The 25,824-nt window shown below is 37.2% G+C and overlaps 1 protein-coding gene across 8 annotated transcripts in view; it reads left to right on the top strand.

The window, feature by feature from the left end:
- Nucleotides 1–25,824, top strand: part of WDR64 (WD repeat domain 64) — a 259,862-nt gene that overhangs the window by 25,698 nt on the left and 208,340 nt on the right. For all 8 annotated transcript variants that reach the window (XM_068184943.1, XM_068184941.1, XM_068184940.1 and 5 more), the window contains 8 exons: nt 2,994–3,133; nt 16,155–16,281; nt 18,301–18,449; nt 19,473–19,596; nt 20,729–20,898; nt 22,745–22,921; nt 23,852–23,982; nt 25,290–25,367. In XM_068184943.1, coding sequence (XP_068041044.1) covers nt 2,994–3,133; nt 16,155–16,281; nt 18,301–18,449; nt 19,473–19,596; nt 20,729–20,898; nt 22,745–22,921; nt 23,852–23,982; nt 25,290–25,367 — 1,096 coding nt within the window. The remainder of the gene's footprint in view (nt 1–2,993; nt 3,134–16,154; nt 16,282–18,300; nt 18,450–19,472; nt 19,597–20,728; nt 20,899–22,744; nt 22,922–23,851; nt 23,983–25,289; nt 25,368–25,824) is intronic.

Raw genomic sequence — 25,824 nt, 5'->3', positions numbered from 1 at the left:
CAGTTTCCTTTGTGAATTCCTGGAACAAATGAAGGACATTTTCAGAAATTCCCAGGAATCCCAGTGATAGAAATCACCAGAACTCCTCTAGCATTAGCTGTCAGAAGCCTGGCAAACTCTTTTCTATGGTGCCATCTAAATTTAAGAAGAGCATACAAAGACAGACAAGGAAGCGCAAAGAAAAAAGATAAAACAGAAATATTTGTCAGTATGACAACCTAGTTCCCCAGATGTCTGACTGTTCTGGAAAGGTTTTGCAGACATTATCAGGCAAGATTATTTAAAAGACAGATTTGAAGGAAAGACAAGTTATTTTAAAGGGTAAGGAGTTTTCTGTGTGGGAGTAGCAGCCTAGAAAGAAACCAGGAGGTATATTTTTCATTTACACTCTTTTGAGGATGCCAGGCTAAGCCTAGTATTTCTCCATTCAAATATGGGATTGTTCTCAAGTGGATTTCAACACCACTGAAATGCAGACATCTCAGCAGGCTTGTAATACCACAGGAATTGCAAAACTGTGTCAGCAAGAGAGACAGTTTGACAAAGCATGTTCAAAGATGGTATTTGGGTCCATAACATCTAGCTAGATTAGAGCTGTGGTTGTAGAATCTGACTTCTAAAAAAACCCTAAACATCTGGTTTTATAATTATTTATCATGAAAAGGACCATACACAACTGAAATTGTTTTGATTCAAATCACTGATTTCACAAAATCTTTAAAAATTGCTGTTGAATAGATCATCTTCTTCAAGCTTTTCTTGAATGTGCTTCGTACTCAGACTTTCTGTCCAGGATTCTGAATCCTGGAGGCATATTTGGAGCATGGAGAGAACAAATGTTCCAGGAAATGTTCCAGTGTAGCAGTGAATGTTAGGGCCAATCTGGCATTAGTCCAGAAAGAGAGAAGAGAGCACGTCTACTATAATAAAATCTACCATTATCTCCACATCAGTAATAGTAACTAAAATGAATCCACTACTTCACATATAAAGCAAACAGTATTTTTTAATGTAGGGAAAGGTTTTCTTCCCAAATGTCACTTGATCTTCCTGTTAATATCTGAACTAAATTACACGTTATAGTGATTCTATTCTTAAAAGAAACTCTGTGTCAGAATTAAAGGGCACTATCCTCCCCTTCAATCACTGCTGTCACTTCAGGAATATAAAGAACAGAGCAGTTAGGAAGACCAAGAAAGGTTCTGTCCCCAGAAGTGCAGCAAGCAAGGTAGTCAAGTTGATCAGATATTGTCAACAACTTCTTCCCAGTTCTCCATCATCTTAAGACATGAGAGTTTCTATCTGGGGCTGGTAAGGGGTATATTGTTGAAGCAATATCTGATATTAAAACCAATCTCACCAGTCTCACTGGAGACTTCTGTCAACTGTGTTTCATGTCCTCCTTCATGGGAGGTCTGCAAGCTGAGTTTTACTCCCATGGACTTGTTTCACCCTAAACCTTGACCTGGTCAAAAGGGTTCTGCTTACTTGCAGGACATGTCTAGGACAGCCTAATTCAAACTCTGAGGAAGTGAGCAGGGACATCAACCACATTCTGGAGTTTCCCCATCCAAAAGGGCTTCATAAACCATTTGTGCGATTATAACCCATTTAGGCTATTTCCTGCCATGCTTATAGCATATACACATAGTCTAGAATAGTTTTGCCTAAAAAAGAATCTCTTCCCCTTGAAGTTTCAAGCCAGTCAGCTACTTACACATGGCCTTCCTTTCCTGTGCAGAAGTTCTCCCTCCATTGGGCTGGTACAGCTGTTTGCATTGTTGAATTCTCAGTCACACTTGTGAAATGAGCTGGCATAAATCAAAATGGCTTTCTGTTGTAGCTATTTTAAGAGTAGATCATTCCTTTAGTGAGTTTCTCTCATTTAGAGAGAAGCCACATAAACAGTGGAATCAATTTAACTGAGAGAACAATATTGTTTAATGGAGGAAAAAGGAGATTGGATGCTCCTAAACAAATCACATCTTGATGCATTAAGAAGGAAAGGAATAGATTTCTGTAGAGAGAAATGGAGGGACTGACTAATGACAGTAGGTTGAACAAGCTTAAGGAAGATTATTAATATAATTGGGCTGAGCGCTTAACATAATTGAGCTGGTTCTCTTGGGACATATACTTCCTAGTCTATGGGGGTTTTTTGCTTTTTGCTCTTCAATTTAAGCTGAATGAAAAGTAGAACTCAAGCAGAAGTTTAGACAAAATGTGGCTGTTTCATTTATTGGGTGTCAAAATAAACTGTTCAGTTAGATGCATACAATTAATTCAATTGCAATATTTGCCAGGAATTGAAAGTTAAAATACATTTTTAACATCCTTGGGTTTTGAAATATTTATGGAAACTATTAGCAAAATAGTACCAAACATTCACCTAAAACACAATCAAAGATTCTTGCTTAAATTGTAGGCAAATTCAAAGTTTGAACATACAAATAAGTATAAAATACCTCATTCTCATTTACTTTACTGCAAACCCAATCATCAGTGGTTACTTTTTTTCTGTCTGCCCTCAAATTTCATGCCCACTTCTTTCTGCATGTTCACCTTCTTCCATAAAAGAAGTTATCCTTTTGTGTCCTGGCTAACTGGGCACAATTTTTTTTTACATTTTTCTAAATTATATCATTGAAGGAAACAAAATATGAGCCCCAGTTGTATTTCTGTTAAAGTACTCTGCTCCTCTGGGACTAGTCCATGTAGTCTCATTCAGTGTCCCTGCCATTCCTTTAGCAAAATAAAAAGGCTCTGAAAAGCTAATCAGTTGTGCATTTTTAATATGTGTTTCTGGTTAAGCAGTGAAACATAAACTGCAATCCTGCCCTTAGAATGAAAAATTCACGTCCTTATGTGGGAGTAGTATACCCAAATGAAAGGACAGACTTTTGAACGCTAAGCTCTCAATTGCAAAGCTTATTTGTAATACAAGTGACTATTCAATCTTTCTGACTATATATAATATTTTTTTTTTCTTTTAGGTAATGACAGAATCCTTCGTTTGTGGAATCCTGTTGTTACTTTTAGTCCTACGGGGAAGCTATTAGGACACAAACATAGTATTGTGGAAATTGTGACAAATGAAAAAGATCAACATGTTATCAGCCTTTCCTGTGCAAAGGTAAAACACTTTTCTGAACCTCAAGGAAAGAGGGCTGGAAGAAGGATCCAGAGAAGTCCAGGCTTGTCAGCCTAACCTCAGTGGCTCACAGAGTTATGGAACAGAGGATCTGGAGTGCAATCACACAGCACAAACAGGACAACCAAGGGATCAGGCCCAGGCAGCACAGGTTTAGGAAAGACAGGTCCTGCCTGCCTAACCTGGTCTCCTTTTATGAGCAGGTGACCCACCTGGTAGGTGAGGGTAAGGCTGTGAATGTTGTCTGCCTGGACTTCAGCAAAGTCTTTGGTACTGTCTCCCATGGCATTCTCCTGGAAAAGCTGTCAGCCCACAGCTTGCACAGGTGCACCTTTGCTGCATTAAGAACTGGTTGGATGGCCAGGCCCAGAGAGTGGTGGTGAATGATGCCACATCCAGTTGGTGACCAGTCTCTAGAGGTGGCCCCAGGGATTAGTGTTGGGTCTAGACCTGTTCAATATCCCTATTGATGATCAGGATGAGGGGACCAAGTGCACCCTTAATAAATTCACAGACAGCACCAAGTTAGGAGAGTGTCGATCTGCTGGAGGGGAGGAGGGCTCTGCAGAGGCATCTGGAGAGACTGGATTGATGGGCCAAAGCCAACAGTATGAGGTTCAATAAGGTCAAGTGTCGGGTCCTGCATTTCAGCCACTACAACCCCAGGCAGCATTACATGCTTGGGGAAGAGTGGCTGAAAGCTGCCCAGCAGAAAAGGACCTGGGGTTACTGGTCAACAGCAGCTGAACTTGAGCTAGGAATATGCCAGCGTGGCCAAGAAGGCCAATGGCATCCTGGTCTGGATCAGCAATAGTGTGGCCAACAAGACCAGAGCAGTGATTGTCCCCCTGTACTCAGCATTGGTGAGGCCACACCTCAAATCCTGTGTTCTGTGTTGGGCCCCTCACTTTAGGAAGGGCACTGAGGTGTTGGAGCATGTCCAGAGAAGGTCAGTGAGGCTGGTAAAGGGTCTGGAGCGCAAGTCCTACGAGGAGTGGCTGAGAGAGCTGGGGGTGTTTAGCTTGGAAAAAAAAGGAGGCTGAGGGGAGACCTTATCACTCTCTACAACTGCCTGAAAGGAGGCTGTAGCCAGGTGGGGGTCAGTCAGCCTCTTCTCCCAGGCAACTAGAAATAGGACAAGAGAAAATGGCCTTACACTGTGACAGAGGAGGTTTAGGTTTAACACCAGGAAGAATTTATCCACAGAAAGAGTTGGTAAATATTGGAATGGGTTACCTTGGGAGGTGGTATCACCATCACCAGAAGTGTTAAGGAAACAACTGGACGTGGCACTTGGTGCCGTGATCTGGTTGACAAGGCAGTGCTTGGTCACAGGTTGGACTTGGTGATCTTGGAGGTCTTTCCAACCTAAATGGTTCTGTGATTCTGTAAAATCAATGTTATAAATTCAAGTAGGAATCTATTTTTGATTAAGTACTTCTGATAGCAATTGATTATCACATCATTTAATTTAATAAAAAGGGTTTAGCTTAAAATTTCCAAAATATTTTATGTTGAGAAGCAAGAGTAGAATGGAACTATCTGACAAATTATCTTCACGAATGTGACAAAAGACAATAGTATTACAATAAATAATAGATATTAACATTCTGCTTACAGAATGTTACATTCCGCTTACAGTCGTAGATATTAACATTCTGATCATTTCTGTGTTACTTTAGCAACTGACAGATTTAAAACAGAACCTATACTCAAATGCTTCATTCAGTAGTGATCACCTGCAAAAAATTCCTACAGTTCTTTTGCACTTCTCTCTTCCTATCAGCCTACTAAATCCATAGGTGGAGTTTTTCTGGTGTATCTGTATATCATGTTCAAGTGATATATATCATGTGCAAGTTCTCTTTCTAACCAGTGTCTTTTACAAGGCTTACTGTTCCAAGCATTGACCATAAACAGGAATGCTAATAAAATTAGTAATAACACTTATTCCACCAAATATTACAAGATTCTGCTGGAAAGAGATGTGTATACGAGAAGTGATTGGTGGAATCATGGTGTTGGTTATTTATATGATTTGTCAGAATGAGACTTCTCAGGAGAGAATAAAAACTTCTATAAATATGTGCCAAAAAAGAGAGAAGCCCCTGAAGGAGTAGTTGTGAATGGCTATAGAACTCTTTCAAGGTGGTCCAATGCAATATTTTTTGATATTTAACACTATTCCATATCCTTATTAGCATCTAGAGTGATGGAGTCGGGAGGATAGATACTAAATTAACCAGTTGCACCAGACTGGTTAAAGCTGCAGGTCTTGAGCAGAAGTAGTAGAGTTCAGAATGGTCATTAAAATTGAAGGTATGATTATGAAAAATAGCTCCTATAAATCAATGAGGACCTAATGTAATTGATCTGCTGAGATATTCTTCTATCGCAAAGGTTTCCAGATTTTTATTGGGTTATGTAGGAAATATTGCAGAACTATTTGTCCTGCCCATGCCACTCCTTTGCTATGATTGCTTACCATTGCTCATTGTGGTGGCAGTAAATACCACATTTTCACTTCTTTAATCTTATTCTTAAAAAATCCCGCACATTTCTAAAAGTAATACTAGCTGAAAATAAATTACCAAGATTTCCCATCTTCACATAATCCTGGAGCCATAACCTTTCCCCCTTCCTCACTTCTATGAATCTATACCTGTCTGTTCTGTAGGTAACTCTGTAGCTTTGCTACAGAGTAGCTGTAGCTTTGCTACAGGCGTACATTACTGTGAATTAAGGAGGGTTTTGGCAGATAGCCTCAAGCTATACATGTAGGAAAAATGGAGTAAGATGTAAGACATGACTTAAGGGGAATGAATGAACATTAAGATACTTATGAAAAAGCAACTGAGAATGAAGCCCCTGAGGCATTAAATGTAGAAGATCTTTTGAGGGCCCTTGTGGGCTTTTCTATGATTCAATATGATGATTTATGAGAAAGCAAAATCTATTTTAAAAGTCTCTAAGTATGTGGACACGTGATCTTAGCTAAATATAGCTGAGTAGTGCCAATGACATCGCAAGACCACTTTTAGGTGCAAATGAATATATGAAAGTTTGTTTTAATTAAAAGCCATGTGTGTTTAAATAGTGCAATGAGTTATAAGGCTGAAATTACAGTTCTCAAAGAAAATAGACATCAATTCCTAGATTTTCAAGTGTCAGATAAATCTTCTGGTCATAATAAAAACTATATCAAAAAAGAAGGAATCCCACACAGAGGAGTCTAAACTCAGACTTTCAAATAAAGTGCTTATCACCCTGTACCTCAAATATGCAATCTATAGAAGATATATGGTATACCAAATGGCAGAAGAAGGTCAGCTATAATGGGATTGCTTCTAACCTGCTTAAAGCACATTTGTGTTTGACAGTCAAGAACCAGGAATTATACAAAGGTGTGCAACTTCTCAGGGATCTTATAACAACACTTTAGCATTTAATTTGTTTCCACCTAAAAAACAAAGACCAACTTGCTTTTCAATCTGCTCAGCATAAAAAAAATCAAAATAGTTTTCTCTGTTTTGTTTCTGTCTTTTAGTGACTGTGATATAGGAAGCAAAGGAGAAGCAAAATAAGGACAGCCTATATATCTTTACTGAAAATAAGTTAGAGACATATCAATGATCTCATAGAAGCATTGTATCCTAGTGAAACAATATTTCTGTGTATAGATTTTACAATAAATGTTTGACAGAATAGCAGAACTAGAGGAAAAGCTTAGGAAAATTAAATTAACACTTTTTCAAAACCTTCCCAAAATGAAATTTAACCTAAACCATATCAGCTATCCATATTAAAATAAGAGCTTTTTTATTGTGCCATTTTCAACTAAAGTTGAAAAACAAGGTGAAAAGTAGTAATTTTTTTTTAATTAAGATTTGCAATTGTTATCTTTGTTACATAATTGTAACATATGAAGATTCAGATGGATTTTAAACTTTATGGCTATTTTTCTTGAACTATATTAAAAAGTTCCTCGTCATTGTAAAGATACTTTTGTGCAATGTAAAATGTGTTCACAAGAATGTCTCTGCAGCCTGTATGCAACTGATTTATACTACGGAGTTCAAAAGTAAGGGATCACATTGGCTTTTGGTCTCAGATTTTTGCTGCAGCAATGCGTTGCGGTCTAAAGTATTGGCTGAATTAAGAGCTCAAAACCTGCAGTGAATGGTTTAAAGATACCACAAGTCTCACACATGTATTACAAGAGTACCAGGGGATTTATTTGGTGTTATTAGCCTTAGCTCCATACTATAGAACATAAATATATATTGTGGTTTATACAAAAATGTAAAAATTAACAAATCTGAAACTGTGGTTTCACAGCACTAGTGAAAAAAATTAGAGATCATATGAGATTTGTATTATAGTGGAAGAGCTAGTTTAGAAGATTCTTAACTTAACTCTGGTCTGAACATACCAGAGCATGAAAAAGAGTAGATCCCAGGAGAAGGGGAGGGAGGCATCATTGTGTTAACTTTGTGAGGTAGATTCCAAAAATACAGATCACTCAGCAGACCTTGCCTCTGTGCAAGCCCAGCTCAGCAATAACATAAATGTCTCTGTATTATCAACCTGTGTTCAGCACAAATCCAAAACACAGCCCCATACCAGCCACTGGGAAGAAAATTAACTCTACCCCAGTCAGAACTAGTACAATTCACGGGATCAGTTCTGCTTTTCTCAGCAGAAGAAACATCTGAGCAGTGCTGTCTTCTTCTTGGAGCCGACTTCTTGATTTACTCTGTGGCATTTTGGGCAATGTGCAATACAGCTTTCTGGAAAGCATTAAAGAAACCTCAGTGATATTTAATCTAACTGAAAACAAGTTGTCCTTAACCAGTAATAATAAAAAAAAATTACCACAACAATTAAAAAACTATTTTGGAATTTGAATTCAAACAATTGTCCTATTTGAGAAAATGAAGATTTCTTTAACTGCTCCAGCACATAAGCATTTTTTTTTGTTCCAACATTATAAGGATTTCTTGATAGAACTAATTATTAGTAAAAAGTTGTCAGGTAGCTATTAAAAATTTTCTAATTCTTCTATCACAACAATTAAACTTAGTTTTTGGGCTTATAACATAAGAATACCTACAAATTAGGCAGACACATTGAATTGTATATAATTTCTGTATGACTTTTAGTCATATGAATTAATATTTCCATATTAGTGACATTGAGGTAGAGGGGAGGGCCAAGGCAGGAATTTTCATATTTCTGTGTTGCTGAACTTGCTCTGAAGTATAATATTCATGGAAATAAGTTTGTTCCCGATCTTCCAGTTTGTGATTACCTTGGAAATAACAATTTGCATAGGTACACTTACAGCTGTAGTCCACAGACATGTCTTTTTCTTCAGCAGTTCAGTTACATGAATTTACAAGAAGATGTGAAATATTAACACGATCTGTGTGTTCCTAATCATAGGAGCATTCTCTGAATCTCATGTTGAGATTTCCCACAAGCACAATTGTATGTTAAATTATATACCACAGACCAACATGAGCTACATTCATCACAATTACACTTAGAGTCTGTTTGTCTTGACTTAAATTTGGTTGAAAATACTTCCAAAAAGTAATTACTGTTAAATTTGTCTGAAGATATTAACTCATCCCTTGTGTCATTGTACCAAAATACTGACTCAGGTTTTCATATAATCCATGGACTCTTTACTAAAGTGTCAGCATGTTATAGGCGTACATTAGGTTATTGGCATAAAAGTAAAAGCATATGTATGAGTGTAAATGCAAATGTATAAAATTCTTTGATTGGAATTATTCTGCAGAAGCCACTAAAGCAATTTTCAGGAAGCATTTTTTCCAAGATGACTGCCAAAGCCTATCTCTAGATTTATGATTGTAATACCATTGATATTTATCATTTGGGAGCTCTAAAAAGAAGAAAGAGTGATTATTTTCTACTGTTAGAACTGTTTTACACCTTTTCTCTGCAAAGTATAAAATAATATGGCTTATTCAAGCACTGAAGCAATATCTTTTTTATTGACAAAAAATGCTGGTATAATACTTTAAGTCCTTTAAAAAAAGCCAGCTTTGGACTTGGAATTACAGCTAAGCAGCATCCTCAGATGCTTCAAGATACACTCAATAGACAATGAATTATTACATCAATTTGATGTTTCAAGCAGGCAAGGCAAGATTGTCCTGTATAAAGATACTTGATCTGCCACTAATGCTTTTTTCTACAAATACTAGTACTCTAAGTTAATAAAAATTGCTATTGTTGCTTGGGTTTTTTTTTTCCTGTTGGGCCCAATAAACAGAAGAATTACTTTTACAGAGTGTATGGTAATATGAGAACAGTCTGTGGGGTAAAGAAATAATGGAAAACTGACTTGATGCTTCAGCACAGATAGAAGAATACTGCATAGGAAATCTCTGCAGTGTTTATTGTTTTCCTCTCCTTCATGTGACTCAGTTGTTCATTGCTCCTGTCTCTCTATAGTTTGCCCATTCTTATTTTCATCCTGCATCAAGAAGCATTTATTACTTCATTTTTTTCATATTACAGAACTGATTGAATGCATTCAGGAAGAATCAAGGGGGAAAAATCCACTCATAGGCACAGGGGCTATTAACATCTCCTGCCTGGAGATGTGGCAGGAAGCCAGCCATTATCTGAAAGATGACCTTACACTCTGTGGAAACAAGGAGGTTAAGACTAATGGCAGAGACCAGACCTGACTAGCTATTCCAGACTGACAAGAGCTATTCCAAGAGGAATAGCTCTTGTACTGAAAGGCTGTGAAGACGTGACAGCCACTCTCTCTCAGTGCAGAGTGGTGATTCACAACTTCAACAGTGGAGTCTACAACTTCATATCTTGCCTGAGTTGTCAATGGAAACCAGTAACCCAAAATTTACTTCACCAGGTGTCTCATTGATTTTACTAGAACATCTCAGTGGTGGGTTTAGTTGAATTAGACCGCCTCAGTGAGTCAGAACAACATTTGAGCCTACAGGCTTCAATTCATAAATTTTTGTTTGATGATCAGTAGGGCTAATATAAGGACTACATTCCCAGTCTTTAAACCACTGTACAGTGTCATTTGTAAACACAAACCCCTTGTTTTAAATAAGTGAAGTCACTGTTCTTTTGTTTTTTTCTTTTTAAAAGCAATTTAATTTTTGGTAGCAAGAGCAATGCACACATTTACACATGGCAGGAGAGTAGTGCAACAAGCAGGAATTTCTCATATCTTCCTTCTGGGGCATGGGAGAGTTTCATTCCATTCATAATTTCTTCAAAATCTAATGCAGCCAACATGATGCAACCACATAAATATTCCCATGCTAAAATTTGCCTACCCTAAAGTAACTCTGTTGTACATATGTTAGCTTTACTCTTACACAACCAGGGTAGATTTTTAGCATTTCAGAGAAGATAAAGGGAGGTAAGATATGTTATTAGTTTTTTCATTTTCTGACTTTTGCAAATTTACTCAACCCTTGATGTTATCAGTCTCCTGTCGTCTCTCTCCTGATCTGCCTAATATCAGCTGGGCAATATCCCTGTGGGAAGTCTTAAGTGTCATTGTCAGTCTGGAACTGAGCAGGTGATTGTAGCACTGCCTGTTAGTGTGAATGTCTGTCTAACCAGTTTTGAAAGCACATGATATTGTTATAAGGATATATTTATAGTACAGTCATTTGTCCTCCTGAAAAATGAGAGCAACTCAGCTGGGAACACACTGCTTAATTTATGTCAAACCATTGCTAATCAGAGCCGTTACTGGAATGTACTGTATAACAATATAAAATTTAATCTAGATAATTTGAAAAAGAGGCATTTGGGAAATCTGTTCCAGTCATCCTTCACAAAAATTATGTGGCCACATCTATATCAGACACATTTTTTGTTTACAGCTTTGAAGCCAAAGTTCTCTTACTGCTGTGCCTTTATTCTCTTTGGTTTGTTTGTTTCTCCCAGATATTAAGAATTTTATTATTCTCTTATATTGCATAATCCTTCAATAGCATTGACTATTCTTCAGACTTTTCATGTAAGATACTCAATTTTCTGTAATTTCCTGTCCCATTTTCTAACATTCAAATAACTCTGCGCCTTTGACAGTCTAAAAAAATACCAAACAAACAAACAAAAAAAACACTACAAAAGCCAGCAGAAGTCTCAAGGGAGATCTCATCCATGCAGATAAATATTGGAAGGGAGAGTGTAAAGAAGATGGTACTAGGATCTTTTCAGTGGCTCCCAGTGACCAGAACAAAGACAATAAGAACTGAAACAGGAGATTCTGTGTGAACATCAGGAAATACTTCTTTACTGTGAGGGAGACCAAGCACAGACACAGGGCACCCAGAGAAGTTGTGGAATCTCTGTCCTTGGAGATATTTCAAATCCATCTGGGCATGGCCCTGCTCTATGTGGCCTAACTTGAACCATGGTATAAGACAAGGTGATCTCCAAAGGTCCCTTCCAACCACAACTGTTGTTATTCCATGAAAAAGTAAAATTTCTTCAAAAACTTTGACTAAGGTGAGAGAATCATTCTAAGATTGGTTGAAGATTGACAAGAGGAGCCTGACTGGTTTTTAACTCTTCTGATTCAGGTATCAATGGGCAGCCACCTCTATTCTATACCTCTAGTTTCCTGTTTCTGACCCCTAGACCATCTACATGTCCAGTGAAGCTGTTCTCCAGAAGTGTTGACTGTTATTTTCTCTTTGCAGCGGGGATCAGGTATGTCTATTGTCAGCACATCCTGCACACAGTATAGAGACAGGAGCATTTACAGAGCATTTACACCCTCTCAATAACAGCACCCAGTAAATATCCTTCAGGTTCATTACTATGTAATTAGACTCACTACTGCATACAACAGTTTGATTTCTTTCCAGCATCCCTTCAGGTATGGGAAAAGTAGGTGATTTTATATACTACCACATGGTAGTATATATATCACATCTGAGGAAGTGATTTGAAATGCTCATAATTTTGAACTTTGTCAAGTTGCTATGTCTATTAAGGCAGTAGCTATAGTGCTGGCTGCTGCACCACATTGCAATAATATGATTAGAACTAAATCCTCCTTGCCTTAACCTCACAAGTAATCCCATTGACATCCATTTGTTCCTAAGTCTTCTTACTGTGACTGGGAGTTGTAGCACTTTGCAGGATCACCTTCAGGGATCACAAAACACATATAGGCACTCTGCAGATAACTTAAGTAATGCAGTAAGCAGAACTGCAGTTTGACATTCATGCTTGGTGATTTTTTGTCTTTGAGGCCTCAGACATTCTATATGAATTTGTGAATTTTTTCATTTAGACCATGGAGTCTTAAATGACCTTCTCAAACAAGTGAACAGGGTAGCAAAGAGGAGCAGATAAACTAAACGCTTCAACAAAAAATCCACCTCAGTTGTTCCTTACTCTTCCTGTCTATGCCTACAGTGGCTAGCACAACTTCTTTCTGCCCCACGAGTGGTTGGATTTTGGATTTTCCTGCATAAGTCCTTTTAAAGACTTGCAGTATCATCATTCTGTAAAACTGAGGAAAGTTGACTTCTTCAAAAAACAAATATTGTTTAACTTTCAAAAAGTATCAGGAGAATGTGAGAGTTTGAAAGAACTAAAAGAAAGTTACTGTTTTCTCTAGAGAGTTATTGAGATATTTCCTATAGAAGTGTTTTAAAGTCACTTATTCTTAACTAGCAGAAATTGGAAGGGATTATGTTTTGGCGGGGGAAGAGGGAGGGGCAAAACCTGAACTTCTTTAGTCCTTATCTATCTCAGTTATTTACAGACAGAAAAGAGAACAGGATTTGCTTCTTCCAAAGTCAAAGTGTGTTTCCACAGTAGTGTCTTCATAGAAACCTGGCAAGAGATAAGTGTTCACAAGCCTGTATCTTATTGTACTGAGAGCAAGTAAAAAATTTATTTACCAATTTTTCTGGCCTCATTTCCCATCTTTTTTCTATTTCCCTCTGATCTTCACATTTTAGTTGTTAAGATGAATCTTTTGCCTTCTGTCTGTCTTCTAGTGTATTGAGAAAAATAGAAGAGAGGTGTGTTGCTAGCTTTATGTGTTCATAAAACAAAGGCTTCAGAGCCAATGGAAATGATTGTTCAGACTTTTTTATATGTTCTGAGTTTTAGGGCTTGAAGGAAGGTCGTGCTCAAGAGGAAAATGTTTATGAATGCAAATATAGACATTTAAAATTTTCAGAGGATGTCAGAAGGCTCGGGGTGAGTCTCAGTGGCAAGAAGTCCCACTGAATTCTGGGGGGATTTGGTTCCCAATTTTTTATCAGTGTCTGTGGGAATTCCATCTGTAACTATGTGATTTTGCCATTGGGTTGAAAATGAATGACACAAAAAGAGCCCCCAGAACAGAGGGAACTGCTCCATATTGCAGTCCTGGAGAGGATAACAAGGCAGTTTTCTGGGGCTGTTGCAGCCAAGATAGAGGAAAGAGATGCAGTGTGCATTCCTTGAATGCCCCTGTGCCCCAGATACCAGCTGTGTGGAGAAGGCTGGTCACAGTGTGGGAGCACAGGCAAGTATCCCTGCTCTGCAAACTCTTAAAAAAGTCTCTCTGTGGGTCAAAGCCAATTCTGCCAACAACTAAACCAAACAAAGTTTCTCATTAATGTAAGCTATTATTGTAGAAATAATGTTGATGGAAGTACAGTTCAGCTTTCCCTATAAAGTTGAAACAGTGAGTTTTTTCCAATAGCACTTGAAGTACCTTCTTTCCACATTCCTTCTCCTCCCTAATATGTTTTGTTTGCTTGTATGTAGTCTGTGTTTTGCATTTCAGAAGACACAGTCCAAAAGCACTTTTCCATTAAGAATATGCTCTCAGAGGTTTTCAGGGATTCCTGGTATTTCTTAGGCTGCTGTGGGAAATTCTTCAATAACTAAGGACAGTAAAGTTAGGATTAACGCAACACTCCTCAGGCAACTCCCCCTAGCCACTTCCTAATTTCTAAATAAGCATGCCTTTTGTTGCCTCTCGTCAAGCCTGGATTCATGCACAGTCTGTGTGCTGATGCAGATGAGCAGCACTGACATTGTGTCTTGCGGCCATGCTGGTGATGGCATGTGTGGGAGTTACTCATGTGAAACAATGGTTTATGTAATCTCCCCATCCCTGCCCACAGGCTGGGAAAAGAAGGCAGCCATAAGGCAGGGAAGAGATTTATGAATGCTGCAATGTATCTAGGTTTTTGCTGTCACTTTAAGTGACTGCATTTTCTGAATGTGCTGCTGGCCTTAGCAGTTGAAAAAGCAGCAAGAAATGGCACAGGAAGCTCTTACTTATATTCTCTTGTGCTTTGGAAACAACTCTTTTTATTGCCTTGATATTATGGCAAACCTATGTCTCACTTTTTGACCAATTGAATAGTCCATTAGACTATTAGAATTGTCTTTTTTTCATTTTTGTTTTGTGTAATTTCACTAACACTGTAACAGATCAGGGTGATGTTTATGGGAAGGTTTATCTTTGTTCAGTGACTTATTATTTTACCTGACTGTAGTATCTCCACAGATACCTACTTTTACTTAATTTTCAGCTCTTACCCCTGTTTTACATGCTCTAATAGTGAGTGTACCAGAATTGAGCTTTGAGATCCACCTACGTTATTGCCCTAACTTCCTCAGTTCTCCTTATCGATCCTTCTTTCAATTTTTGCTGGTCTACTGTTCAGTTGGATGAAGGTCTTCATGATGTTTTCCTATTCAAATGGATTTCCTGTTTCAAGGCTTCTCAATGACTGGTTTGCTCTTCACAGGCTTTAGAAATTGCATGTCTGAGTAAAATCTGAAATGTAATCAGAAGTTTATCAGAGGAATGTAATGGACGTGATTTTTTTGAATCAGTACTGTCTCAGGGAAAATTTATTCTCAGTAAAAAGTTCTTTAGAGTCCTTTCTTTTTGAGTTTTCCTGAAAACAAACAAAATATTAAGGAGAACCTTTCTTTTACTTAACATTCTGAAACACTCATGCATGAATTTCTCTCTAGTGCCAAAGGTGATTTGTTTAAACACTGATTGATGTATCTGTTCCTTTTCTTCCTTTCCTTTTCAGAATTCTGGTGGATCCACTGTAACATCCTTTAAAATAAGGCTGTGAGTTTTGTCAAGCTCACAACCCTCAGAGTATTGATGAGAGCATTGATGTTGTACCGACATGTGTCTTTGTGGTAAAATCCCAATTAAAAGTGAAGCCATAATAATAGCACAATTGAATGAATAAAAATAGCTTGCACAAATGCCTACATACAACTCACCAGTTATGGCAGCTGAATAAGAATTGCAGGCAGATGTGATGACAGAATAACTTTTGAGAGCATAGTAAAAATATCTTGCAGAGAAATGCACCACACTAAAGGCCAAGGGATCTGAGAAAAAATCATGGTTTCTTGAAGTATTAAAAATGCTATTTACAGGATGGTACCCTGACTGTGGTCAATGGCATTTCCTTATGGAGAGCACAAGAACTTTATATGCATAACAATAATACTTCTACAGTGTGTTCTGATCCTGATTTGGTCCAACATCTGCTGTCAGTCGAAGACTTCAGGAATTTCTTTATCCAGTGCTCCCTGAAATTTATCTTTGTACTGTTGCACATAATTTCATACTCCAGTTCAAATACAAGTTTTTAAACAAGTGGCATTTATCTGTATGTTACAGAAAAGTATGGCACACAACTGAGACATCTTGTCATTAAGGGGTAGAACCAGTTTTTATGAGATCTGGTTCTGCTGTGGACTTCTCAGGTTAAGACTACAAAATTCAGCCTTTCTGTGCATTTTATTCTTAGTAAAATAGGGATAAAGATACCTTTGATATTTTTCTTGCTTATTTTGGGCCGTACCATTTTTATCAATGTGATTTTCATTGGAGGCTATAGTATTGTCATAGAAACAAAATAGTTGAAAATCCAGTCAGGATACAGCACTAGATTTTCTCCTCTCTCTCTCCCTCTAGGTTTTTAGAGTGTGGGATATACAGACTCTTTCACCACTGCAGGTCTTCTATGAAGATCATGGGACTCCAGAAGAGATTAATACCTTTCCCATGGTATTTGACAATGATCATGGCCTGCTTTTCACAGGTATGTTATTGCAGATGGTGTGTGAGAGCATGCCCTTTCTCCTAGAATCTAGTTTTCTTTATGATTAAATACAGCTGAAGTTGAGTACAGGAGTAAGGTATATGAGATTATACAGAATACTGGGAGATGAGGGTATTGCCCGTTAAGACTGTCTTAAAGTGGGTTATATATGGTGATAATTTCAATATTGAAAATGGCATGAAAATATTCAGCATGGGAATTAACAGCAGGAACCAAAGGAAATGAGAAAGGCTTCTCTGAAGGCAAGGTGAGCCTCCCAAGGCAAAATTAAACTACACAGATTGTTACATAGACTTGTCATTTCTTGAAAGCTATTATGTTATTTATCTTCCCCTAACTATTCCTCTAGGACCCACCTCCTGGTTGGAGATGAAAACAGCAGCGTACAATCTCTGTGGAGCCCTCACAAGTATATCCAAACTCCTTACTTAACTCAGTAGTAAAGACAGCCCTACAACCTGAGGTGTCAACAGACACAGTGCCCAAATGATTAGGAATAAAATATTGTGGGAACTCAACCTGGGGTTTCTGGGCTCTGTTTCCTGCTTTTGTAGCAGGGAGCCTGGCTCCTCTGAGGGACCAGAGCTTTGCATTTGTCACAAAAGATGTTAGTCTTTTGTATCTAAGGCAGAGACTCTTGTAATTGGCAGGATTTATCTGCCCCAGAGATGTAGTTACAAAAAAGACAGCTTTGAACATGTTCTGAGGCTATGAGACCTGACATGTACCAGGCAAATAAAGTAATTGTCTTTGGAGACAGCTTTTTCTGTCCTTGGATTAGGAACAAAGCACAAAGCTTGCAAACCTTGTCAGATCTGAGAAGATTAATGTGAAACATTTTGTTTTCAGTGACCTGATGGTTTCTACTGACTTTTTTAATCACTGAAGGATACAGATACTGTCTTCATTTCAAATTTATGCTGGTGAGATTTTCAAGGTTTAGTAGCAATGTTGGGAAATTATACAGGTCACTCCTTGACAAAATGAGGTAATTTACCCTTATAAGCAATGGTTCTATAAGTGCCTAAATATTTGTAAAAGGCTGGTCCTGGATTCTGTTAGTGATCCCATTGAAAACCTAAATGAATGTTTCCTTGCCCCTGAAGAGGGCAAGAGAGTGAGGCTGTATATGAGCGAATTCATCCTCATTGCTATGTACCTGGCTTCACAGAGGAGATTTTCACTTAGTAATTCGCTAACATTCATAAATCACAGCTCACCTTCATGCTTCATTTGAATTTTGCCATAGCTTTCCTTCTGTGCCTGTTTCCAAGGTGCTGGCCTCTGCACCTGGATTTATGCCAAGGATTAGGCAATTTCCTCCTTTGTTCTGGGCTCACTGCTGCTCCTCTGCTGGTAGATCAGCAGGGATACCGGGGCAGGGATACTGGAGCTGCAATGGGAAACTGCATATGCACTCTGGCTTGAGAGCATTGTACAGACCTTGTCCTTTCTTTTGTCTTATCGGCTCCGTCTGCTTCTGTCTTTGCAACCCCTGAACTGAGAGCACTGGAAAGTGTTTGGAAAACACCATTCAGAGCTGCAGTGCTGTATAGAGAAGGTACTGGAAAGACATCATCATTGCCTGCAGATAGAATTGCTTTATCTCTAAGAAATCAGAAACCAGAATTTATTTGAGTGATAGATCTCCCAGTTAGAGTTTTATGTATTTGGGTACATTCCATTTCATGCCAACCAACTCTGTGACTGGGGGATTTATGGCTTCTACTAATTTGCGGTCAGGATGTCAGTCTCATCAAAGGTGGGCAAAGGACTGTGTAAGACAGGTAAATGCTTGGCCATTGTTTGACTGGTACTTTTCGGGGACTGTGTGAGAAGGTTTTCTGCATCAGAGAACAAGTGTCCTCAAAAACCAGACAATATTCTGTATTCTCTTCAGAAGAGCTTGTACCAAAGGTTTATGTGAAATCTTTTCATTTCCAGGAAAAGTAATTATGCACAAAATGTATGTATTCTCACTTCTCTCACCTTGTGCAGGTTCAGATGTCATTGATATTTATCCCCTAGCTAATGTGATACAAGATTCAAAAGAGTTGCCTCAGACACATGAGAAGAACCTCAATGTTCTGGTTTACAACAGGGCTTTTCACCAGATTCTCAGCATTTGCACTGAGTCAATACTAAAGGTGAGTGTAAATTGTCACCCTTTATACTGAAAAATAGAAGTCTCAGCTTTTGTATTCAGAACAAGTTATCAGGAAATTTGATAAGTTACTAATATTTTTTATTCAAAGTGTTGTTTTTGTGGCTATTTTGGGGTCCAAAGAAATGGTAGCCATGAACCTCATTTGGGTTCAGAAGATCCAACTTTTCTTTTTAACATAAATACAATAATCTACAATAATCTACAATAATCTACAATAATCTACAATAATCTACAATAATCAGAAGAGGTACTGAGAACATGTAGTTTTCACCAGCTGTTGGTACATTAGATGGCAAAATTTTTAGGGAGGGGTAGCATCTTTTATTGGGTCAGTTGGTGATGCATGGCATTCCTGTGGAGAAAGGCTTGTGTAATTGTTCAGTTTATACTCTCTCTAAAGATGTTATTTGTCACTGTAAACCCTGCCTTCCTTAGACCACAATGGCTGCAACACTATTACAATCACAAGATAATTGGAGCACTTGGTGCTACAGAAAATCAGATTCCAGTGCATATGAAATCAGTGGCTACTTGATATATCCAGTTGCATCTGAGTTATCCCACTGCAGTGACCAAATTTTGTATTGGTGTTTCATTAAAAGGTGTTGCTTAAATTTCTAAAAGGATTCAATAATGACCAGAGATAGTTGTTTCTATGTTTTTGGCCCAAATGTTTATGAAAAGCCTCATTTGTATATTCTGCACAGAAACTAAAACTCAAACAATTCTTTGTAGATAAACTTCTTTGTTTTCAAACTGTAAAAACACTTTATATTTAATGTCAGTCTCTCTGATTTAACAAGGGTATTTATCATGCATACATAAAAAATAGTGTCTCTTCTTGCCTGGGTGACTTCCCCAGAGAAAGGGACATTTTCAGGGAAAATACACTGATGTTTCAATAAAAGATTTTGCTATTGGCCATAATTTCTTCTATTACAGTAGAGCACTTTGTGTAACCAGTTTTAGAGGATAATAAAAATAACTAATATTATTTTTTTAGGTCTGGGACCTAGAAACAGGATCTCAAATATATCAAATAGAAGATGCGCATGGGCAGAATACTGAGGTGACCTGTGCAGCCATTGAAAGAAATGGGGTTTATCTTGCTACTGGGGCATGTGATGGTAAAGCAATTAAATCATTACTACCTTTTTTTTTTACCTTTACTACTTTTTATTATCATTTTTAAATGGCATATTACATTTGCAGACAGAACTCTTTGCCTTGACTGTCTCAGTGACAGAATTAATTTTGATTGCACAGCTGTCAGTATGCAGAAGGGCAGGGTTGGGTCTTGATATAGATATAGATATAGATGATATAGATATAGATATAGATAGATATATAGAGAGATATAGGTAGAGACAGAGATAGAGATAGAGATAGAGAGATATAGATACAGATATGCATATACACATTTCCTGTATTTTTCATGTCTGTTAATAAGGGCGCATGAGTTTTAGGTAATATGACAAGACTTCTCCAATACACAAGTGCACATCAAAATGTGAAGGAAGCTTTAATAATTTTATAATCTGTTAACATGAAAGAATAATTCTTCTTACCTTAAAATGTTCAAGAATACACACCTGAATTTCTAAAATATGTGACACTTATGAAATCTACTTCACATGAAGAGGAAATGATGGCCTTTCCCACACAACATACTGGCTAATATTTCCTGTTTCTACCTGGGAGCAGAGACTGCACCCTTTATGGATCTTAAGACCACAAAAGAAAGTGAATGTTGTCAAGTCTTACAAAAGAAAAGTCACACGTACTTAATTGCTTTACTTAAGAAAATTCCATAGCACCTCCTCCCCAGTAGCTCTCTGGGATGAATCCAGCAATCAGGTCCCTCAGCTCATTGCTGTCGTTCAGAACCCAAAGTCTTCTGCTGGATATCCCACACTCTGATTGCTCTCTGATAATGTTATTCAGAAACCATAGGAAGTAAGGTAAGCAGAGATCTTTTATCCTGGGCTGTACAAAAAAAAAAAAAATAGACATGAAAGAAAAGATGGAAAAATTGAGAGCTTAGTGATGTTTTCTGTTAAGTTTTTCTGGCCCTACAGCTGCTTTGCTAAGAAACACACAGTTAAAATTTTTGAAAGACCAGTGACCTAGCTCTTGACCTCAAATTGGATTTTCTCTTTCTCTTCTCCCTGTTTGGTCCTATTCAAGATTCTGGATTTTCGGCACGGGTTATTGTTTAAAATTAATTCCCTTTTCTACATTTTTGTCATCTCTGTGTAGGAACAGTGAAAATCTGGGAGTTTGAAAGTGGGCAAGAAGTTAAAGCTTTGCCTTTAGCGCAACACGGCGATGATGAGCATCGTGTGCTGAAGATAGTATATCTGAAGGCTGATGAGGGTCAACATGCAGTTATTGTTGTGGAGCAGAGAGGGAAGATAAAAATCATTCAGGTTTTTCAAATATGCTTCCTTTTCCCCCACTAATTTCATTTGGTAGCTACTCATTTCTGAGGTAAAATAGAACTTTTTTATTAATTAGTAGATAAACTTTTAGAAACTGTCAAGGAACAATCTACTTTTTCAATATAATCAACTTAGCTTTTTGCCCTTCTGTCTAGTGTTAAAATATTTATTAGTCCATCAGTGGTTTTCAGCATTCTCATAATTTTTTCCTCGAGTTTGCTTTTTCATTTGTGATTGAGGTTTCAGTCATTACAGATCATTTGAGGTAGTGGCTTTAAAATATTGGTGTTGTTACTACAGATAGTGTTTATTCTATTTAAAGAGCTTCTTAAGATGATATTTTGATGAAAAGATTGTTTTATTTTATTTTTGTTTAAAATTAAGGCAGTGGATTCTTAGGAACTGATACCAAGAAACAAGGCAGTAATACATCAGGTTGACTTGCTTGGCTTGATTTTGAGCATCTACTCTGTGTTCCCTTCAGCTAAAACTAACAGAATGTTAGTTTTACATTGAACTAACAGAATGTTAGTTTTATTCACAGCTTTCAATAATTATGGCTTAACTTCTCAGACAAACCATTTTTCTGTGGAATTAATTTCCTCAAATTGGAATGTTTAACTTGGAACAAAATTCTTCTGAAACTTTAAAGCTGCTGTGTTTAAAGCTTGCTGTGTGCAAGGTAGAAAATGTGAGTTTAGACAGATGATATATTTGAGAAAAAAAAGAAATATACAGGCTCTTATCTCAGTAAATAATACATTCTTTTAAGCCTGTTAATGAAAAGCTGCTTTATACAGGGTTTTCTTCTGTTATTCCAACTTTTTTGAAATACTGCATCACACTACTTGCTCCTCAGTGTTATTACTGAAATTGTTCAACAATCCATTAAATGTAAACGATGTAAATGTATCCCTTGACAGACAGATTGGTGAGGAGCTGAATCTCCTCCAAGTCTTTATGAAGCTAAGTAGATTAATACTGTTTCACATACTTGCAGAACTACATTTTTCCACAAATATTTCTGTGATAATGAGAAATACAGGTTGTTTTATTATTAGCTTTTTTAAAAGGCTTTAAATATAGTATTTCACAAGGTAAATGGGAGTAGCAGCCTAAAACAGTTCATCCTTTGTAGGACTCTACTATAGATCTCTCAATTTTTAGTCCTTTCCTAAAGGTATTGCTTGTTTGATTAACTCAATAGCATAAGATCGACTAAAATCTTAATTATTGCTTCATTCTGCAGCTCAATACATCTATGAAAATAGTAGCAAACCTAAGGAGCTCATTTCAGTAACATTTCTCAAAATGGACAGAAATGTCAATGTTAGAGCAGGAACTAGATACTGGAGTGAATTTGTTATAGAAGGAAAAGCATCAAAGTAACTCCCAGCTGCCTCTAGGCATGATGGGGAGGAATCAGAGATTCAGGGCTTTAGCTGAGCTGTAGCTTCTCTTCTCACACAACTGGAACAACCATCATTTTGCTGAATGTTTTGGTAGATAAGAAATGGAGAGTAACAACGTTTGTGAAATAAACAGCTAAAACTAAGGAGACAACTTACTTTAAAGAGGTAGTTAAAATAAGTAAAATCAATAGCTCTGAATTCCACAGCTGCTTAGCTTCTAATGTAATGGCAAGTAATTTAAGGGCAGCTGGAATATGTCTAGATGAAACTTCAGTTTGCAGTTTAGGTGTATGCTAGTTAATACCTGTAACAGTTTTTGTAATTTCTCAAAGAAAACAAGCTTTTGATACACACTTGCTATAATTCTTTATGAATAGAGAAATCCTTTCCTTCCTCTTTCATTAAGTCAGTTATTTTAATAGGGTGACTCAGCTCAAACAGATCTATATGTCACATGGGTGCTTCCTGAGATAGTGCCATTTCCACGAAGGAATCCAGTTGTGCATCTGTCTTTGAAGCCTGCCTCCTTAAAAACACAAGATTTTTTCCCAGAGATTCGGCTTCTATGTAACACCGGTTGCATGAAAAATGAGACAGAGGTGAGAAACACTTCAAAGTTTTGCTATATTTATAGAAGATTAGAAAGTAAAATGTTTATTGTGCTCACAAAGATTTAATGTTTTAGCAACAGGACAACAACCAAATAATTATTCCGCACTGTGGTCCCTTACAACTTTACACGTTCTGTGACTCTGTGATTCTAAACTTTACTGTACACTGAAATAAATACACAGAATAAATCAATAAATCTGTTTCTAAGGGCTGTATCTTCCTAGAAGTCCATCACATGGTTATTACCATAATTAAGGAGTTGCTCTGAACATAAACTTCACATTCCTGTACAATATAGTAAGTTGAGGTTCTTACATAAACACCCTAGAGGTGTTTCTAGAAAATGAGGTGTCTTTCCTCCTATTGCTGGGCTTTTAGTAGTAGTGGAACGTAAAGATCAAGCTCAGTATCAGAGTGATTCCATTTTCTCCTCTTACAGCTTCTGTAAAATAAAATGTCAAATTTATGTTTCAATTTAACTTGAATATTCCACAAGACTTAAGTTCTGTCTTGTAAAATTTCACTAACAGATGTGGATGATGTTTATGGAAAGGTCATTACATCTCTCTTCAGACTTCTTCCTTTAACTTGATTAGAATGTCTCCACAGATACCTACTTTTGATTAATCTTCAGCCCTTACATCTGTTTTCACATGCTCAAATTGCAACTGTACTGTAAAAAGCAGGTCAGGTTGGATGCCCCTGTCCTCTGCAGCAGGGAGTTTCACAATACTTTCACTGCCTGTTTCCTCTGGTGTTTCTATGTAGCTCAAATACAATAGTATTAAAATAGCATCCCATATGCACTAGACACTGTCATTTTAGGCATTTTTTTAGATTGACAGTTAAAATATTTCACGGTCTGTAGTGTCCTACTCTTACTCCTACTCAATTTTTTCTTTTAATCTTCTTTGTAGACTTTTTTATCTTCTGTGGATATTAGGTGTTTTGATGTTTTAAAAGTAGAAGGAGGCAGATTGATAGCTACAGGAAGTGCAAATGGTGAAATAAATTTGTGGGATTTTGAATCTGCCTCTGTGAAATGCCTGTAAGTATTACTTTCATGCCTTTTGATCTCCAGTATGTCATACAAACTTTTCAAATGGCATACTAGAAATACCAATGTACCCAAATATAAAGGGTGATTTACAAGCAGGAATTAAAGTAGCAACTTATGTGGGCCCTCCTCCCTCCCACTTCAAATTACTTTGCTAGCTAGTCCTGACATTGCGGGTAGGAGAAGTGATAGAAGAGTGATTTGGGGACGGAATGGTGTAATTAAAAATAATGTTTTAACATAACTCAACACTGCCATTGAAGGAAACTCACTATATAATTCACTCTAGTCATTGACTAGGGGCTGCTACAGAGCTGTAGAAACATTCTTATTTTGGAACTTTTGTGTTTGGGAGGACATTTGGAAGTAGTGCTACTTCAGATGAATATTGCAGAAGTTCTGCATTATCAGTATCTCCATCACTGTCCATACCTAGAAGACTAAAAGTCACATTCAATGAGGAGAAACCTGATGCAATTTTGGAGGTTTGAGAGTAAAGATCTTTCAGAGAAAGAGACAAAGAGTGATCATAGGATGGTTCCAGATATTCTTATCCCCATTAATCTGCTACCTCAGTAAACTGAACCATGGCAATATGTCTAGTTAGACTGAGTGGAGCAGTATAGCAATATTCCTGTGTTAGTGAAGGAATACATGTCTTTTAGGACCATACAAAATCAACATTTAACTATCCTAACCAAGAGTTTCACTTCATCCTTCATGTGTAAAATTGGCAGGTTTGTGAGAAAGTGAGATGAGTTTTCTGCACCATGGAAAATAATCAAAACTTTACTGCAGTTCAGACAGTGACTCTTTCTTTATATTTGCTTCCCCATATATGAGTCAGCTAATTCATATTGATGCATGGAAGACAGGAAAGGCAATGTTAGTAGAGTGCTTTACACAGGGTTGACATCTCTCTTTGAGTGCCAGGAAGAAGGAGCATTGCTAACATTAACTTAGTTACTTCACTTTCCTCTTAAATACTAATCCTCAAGAAAATACTTGGCTGAATGAAATTTTCACCATTCCATTAGGTACCTGTTTTTTCCTGTGACAGGCACATTCTGTATGTCTTTTCCACTGATATTAAACCATCATAACTGATTAACTGATTCTGAAAAACTGTCTAAAACTTCAGGTGGCATGCATTCTGGGAAATCAAAAGTTTAATTTTTTTTTTAATTACAAGTTAAATGTGAAATATTTTCTGGAAAAATACAAGTTAAATGTGAAATATTTTCTGGAAAAATACACAATCTATCTGACATATCCTGTACAAATATCTTTGTTTTCAGGCGTAAAACTACTGAAGACAACCCGGGCTCTGGAGTCAATGCCATATTATTCCTTGTACATAGTGTTTCCTCTTCCAGGTAACTGTGCATTTTATCTTCTCTGGGGACAGGCACAGTCACTTGGAATTTTGTTGTAGTAAAATTATGTAATGTTTCTCCAAGATAGATTATTTGAATTGAGATTGTATTTGTATTTAATCAATTCAGACCCACACAGTTAATTAACTTTCCCAGTCTTAAACTTTCATAATGCTTGTCAAACAATATATGTTATTTTTTTTCCACTCAGCTCTCCCTTTTTCCTCTAAATGGTCTCCTAAGTCTCAAATATGTTGAAGAATTCAACATAAGGTAGCTTTTGCCCAGTATCAGTTTTCCAGCGTACCATAACTTCTATCTCTATGAGATAATTGTGTGGCAGCAGGCTTTTTCTTCATTTTAAATGATAAAATCCTCCTGCTTTTAGATACTCTCAAGCAAAGAGGAAAGCACATCAAAGTGTGTAGCCACAAGATTCCTCTTAAAACAAGCTAGA

This window comes from Anomalospiza imberbis, chromosome 3 (genome assembly GCF_031753505.1).
Source record: "Anomalospiza imberbis isolate Cuckoo-Finch-1a 21T00152 chromosome 3, ASM3175350v1, whole genome shotgun sequence".
NCBI classification, from domain to species: Eukaryota; Metazoa; Chordata; class Aves; order Passeriformes; family Viduidae; genus Anomalospiza; species Anomalospiza imberbis.
The sequence above is the reverse complement of the archived record's forward strand: the minus strand, read 5'-3'. Positions and strand labels throughout refer to the sequence as shown.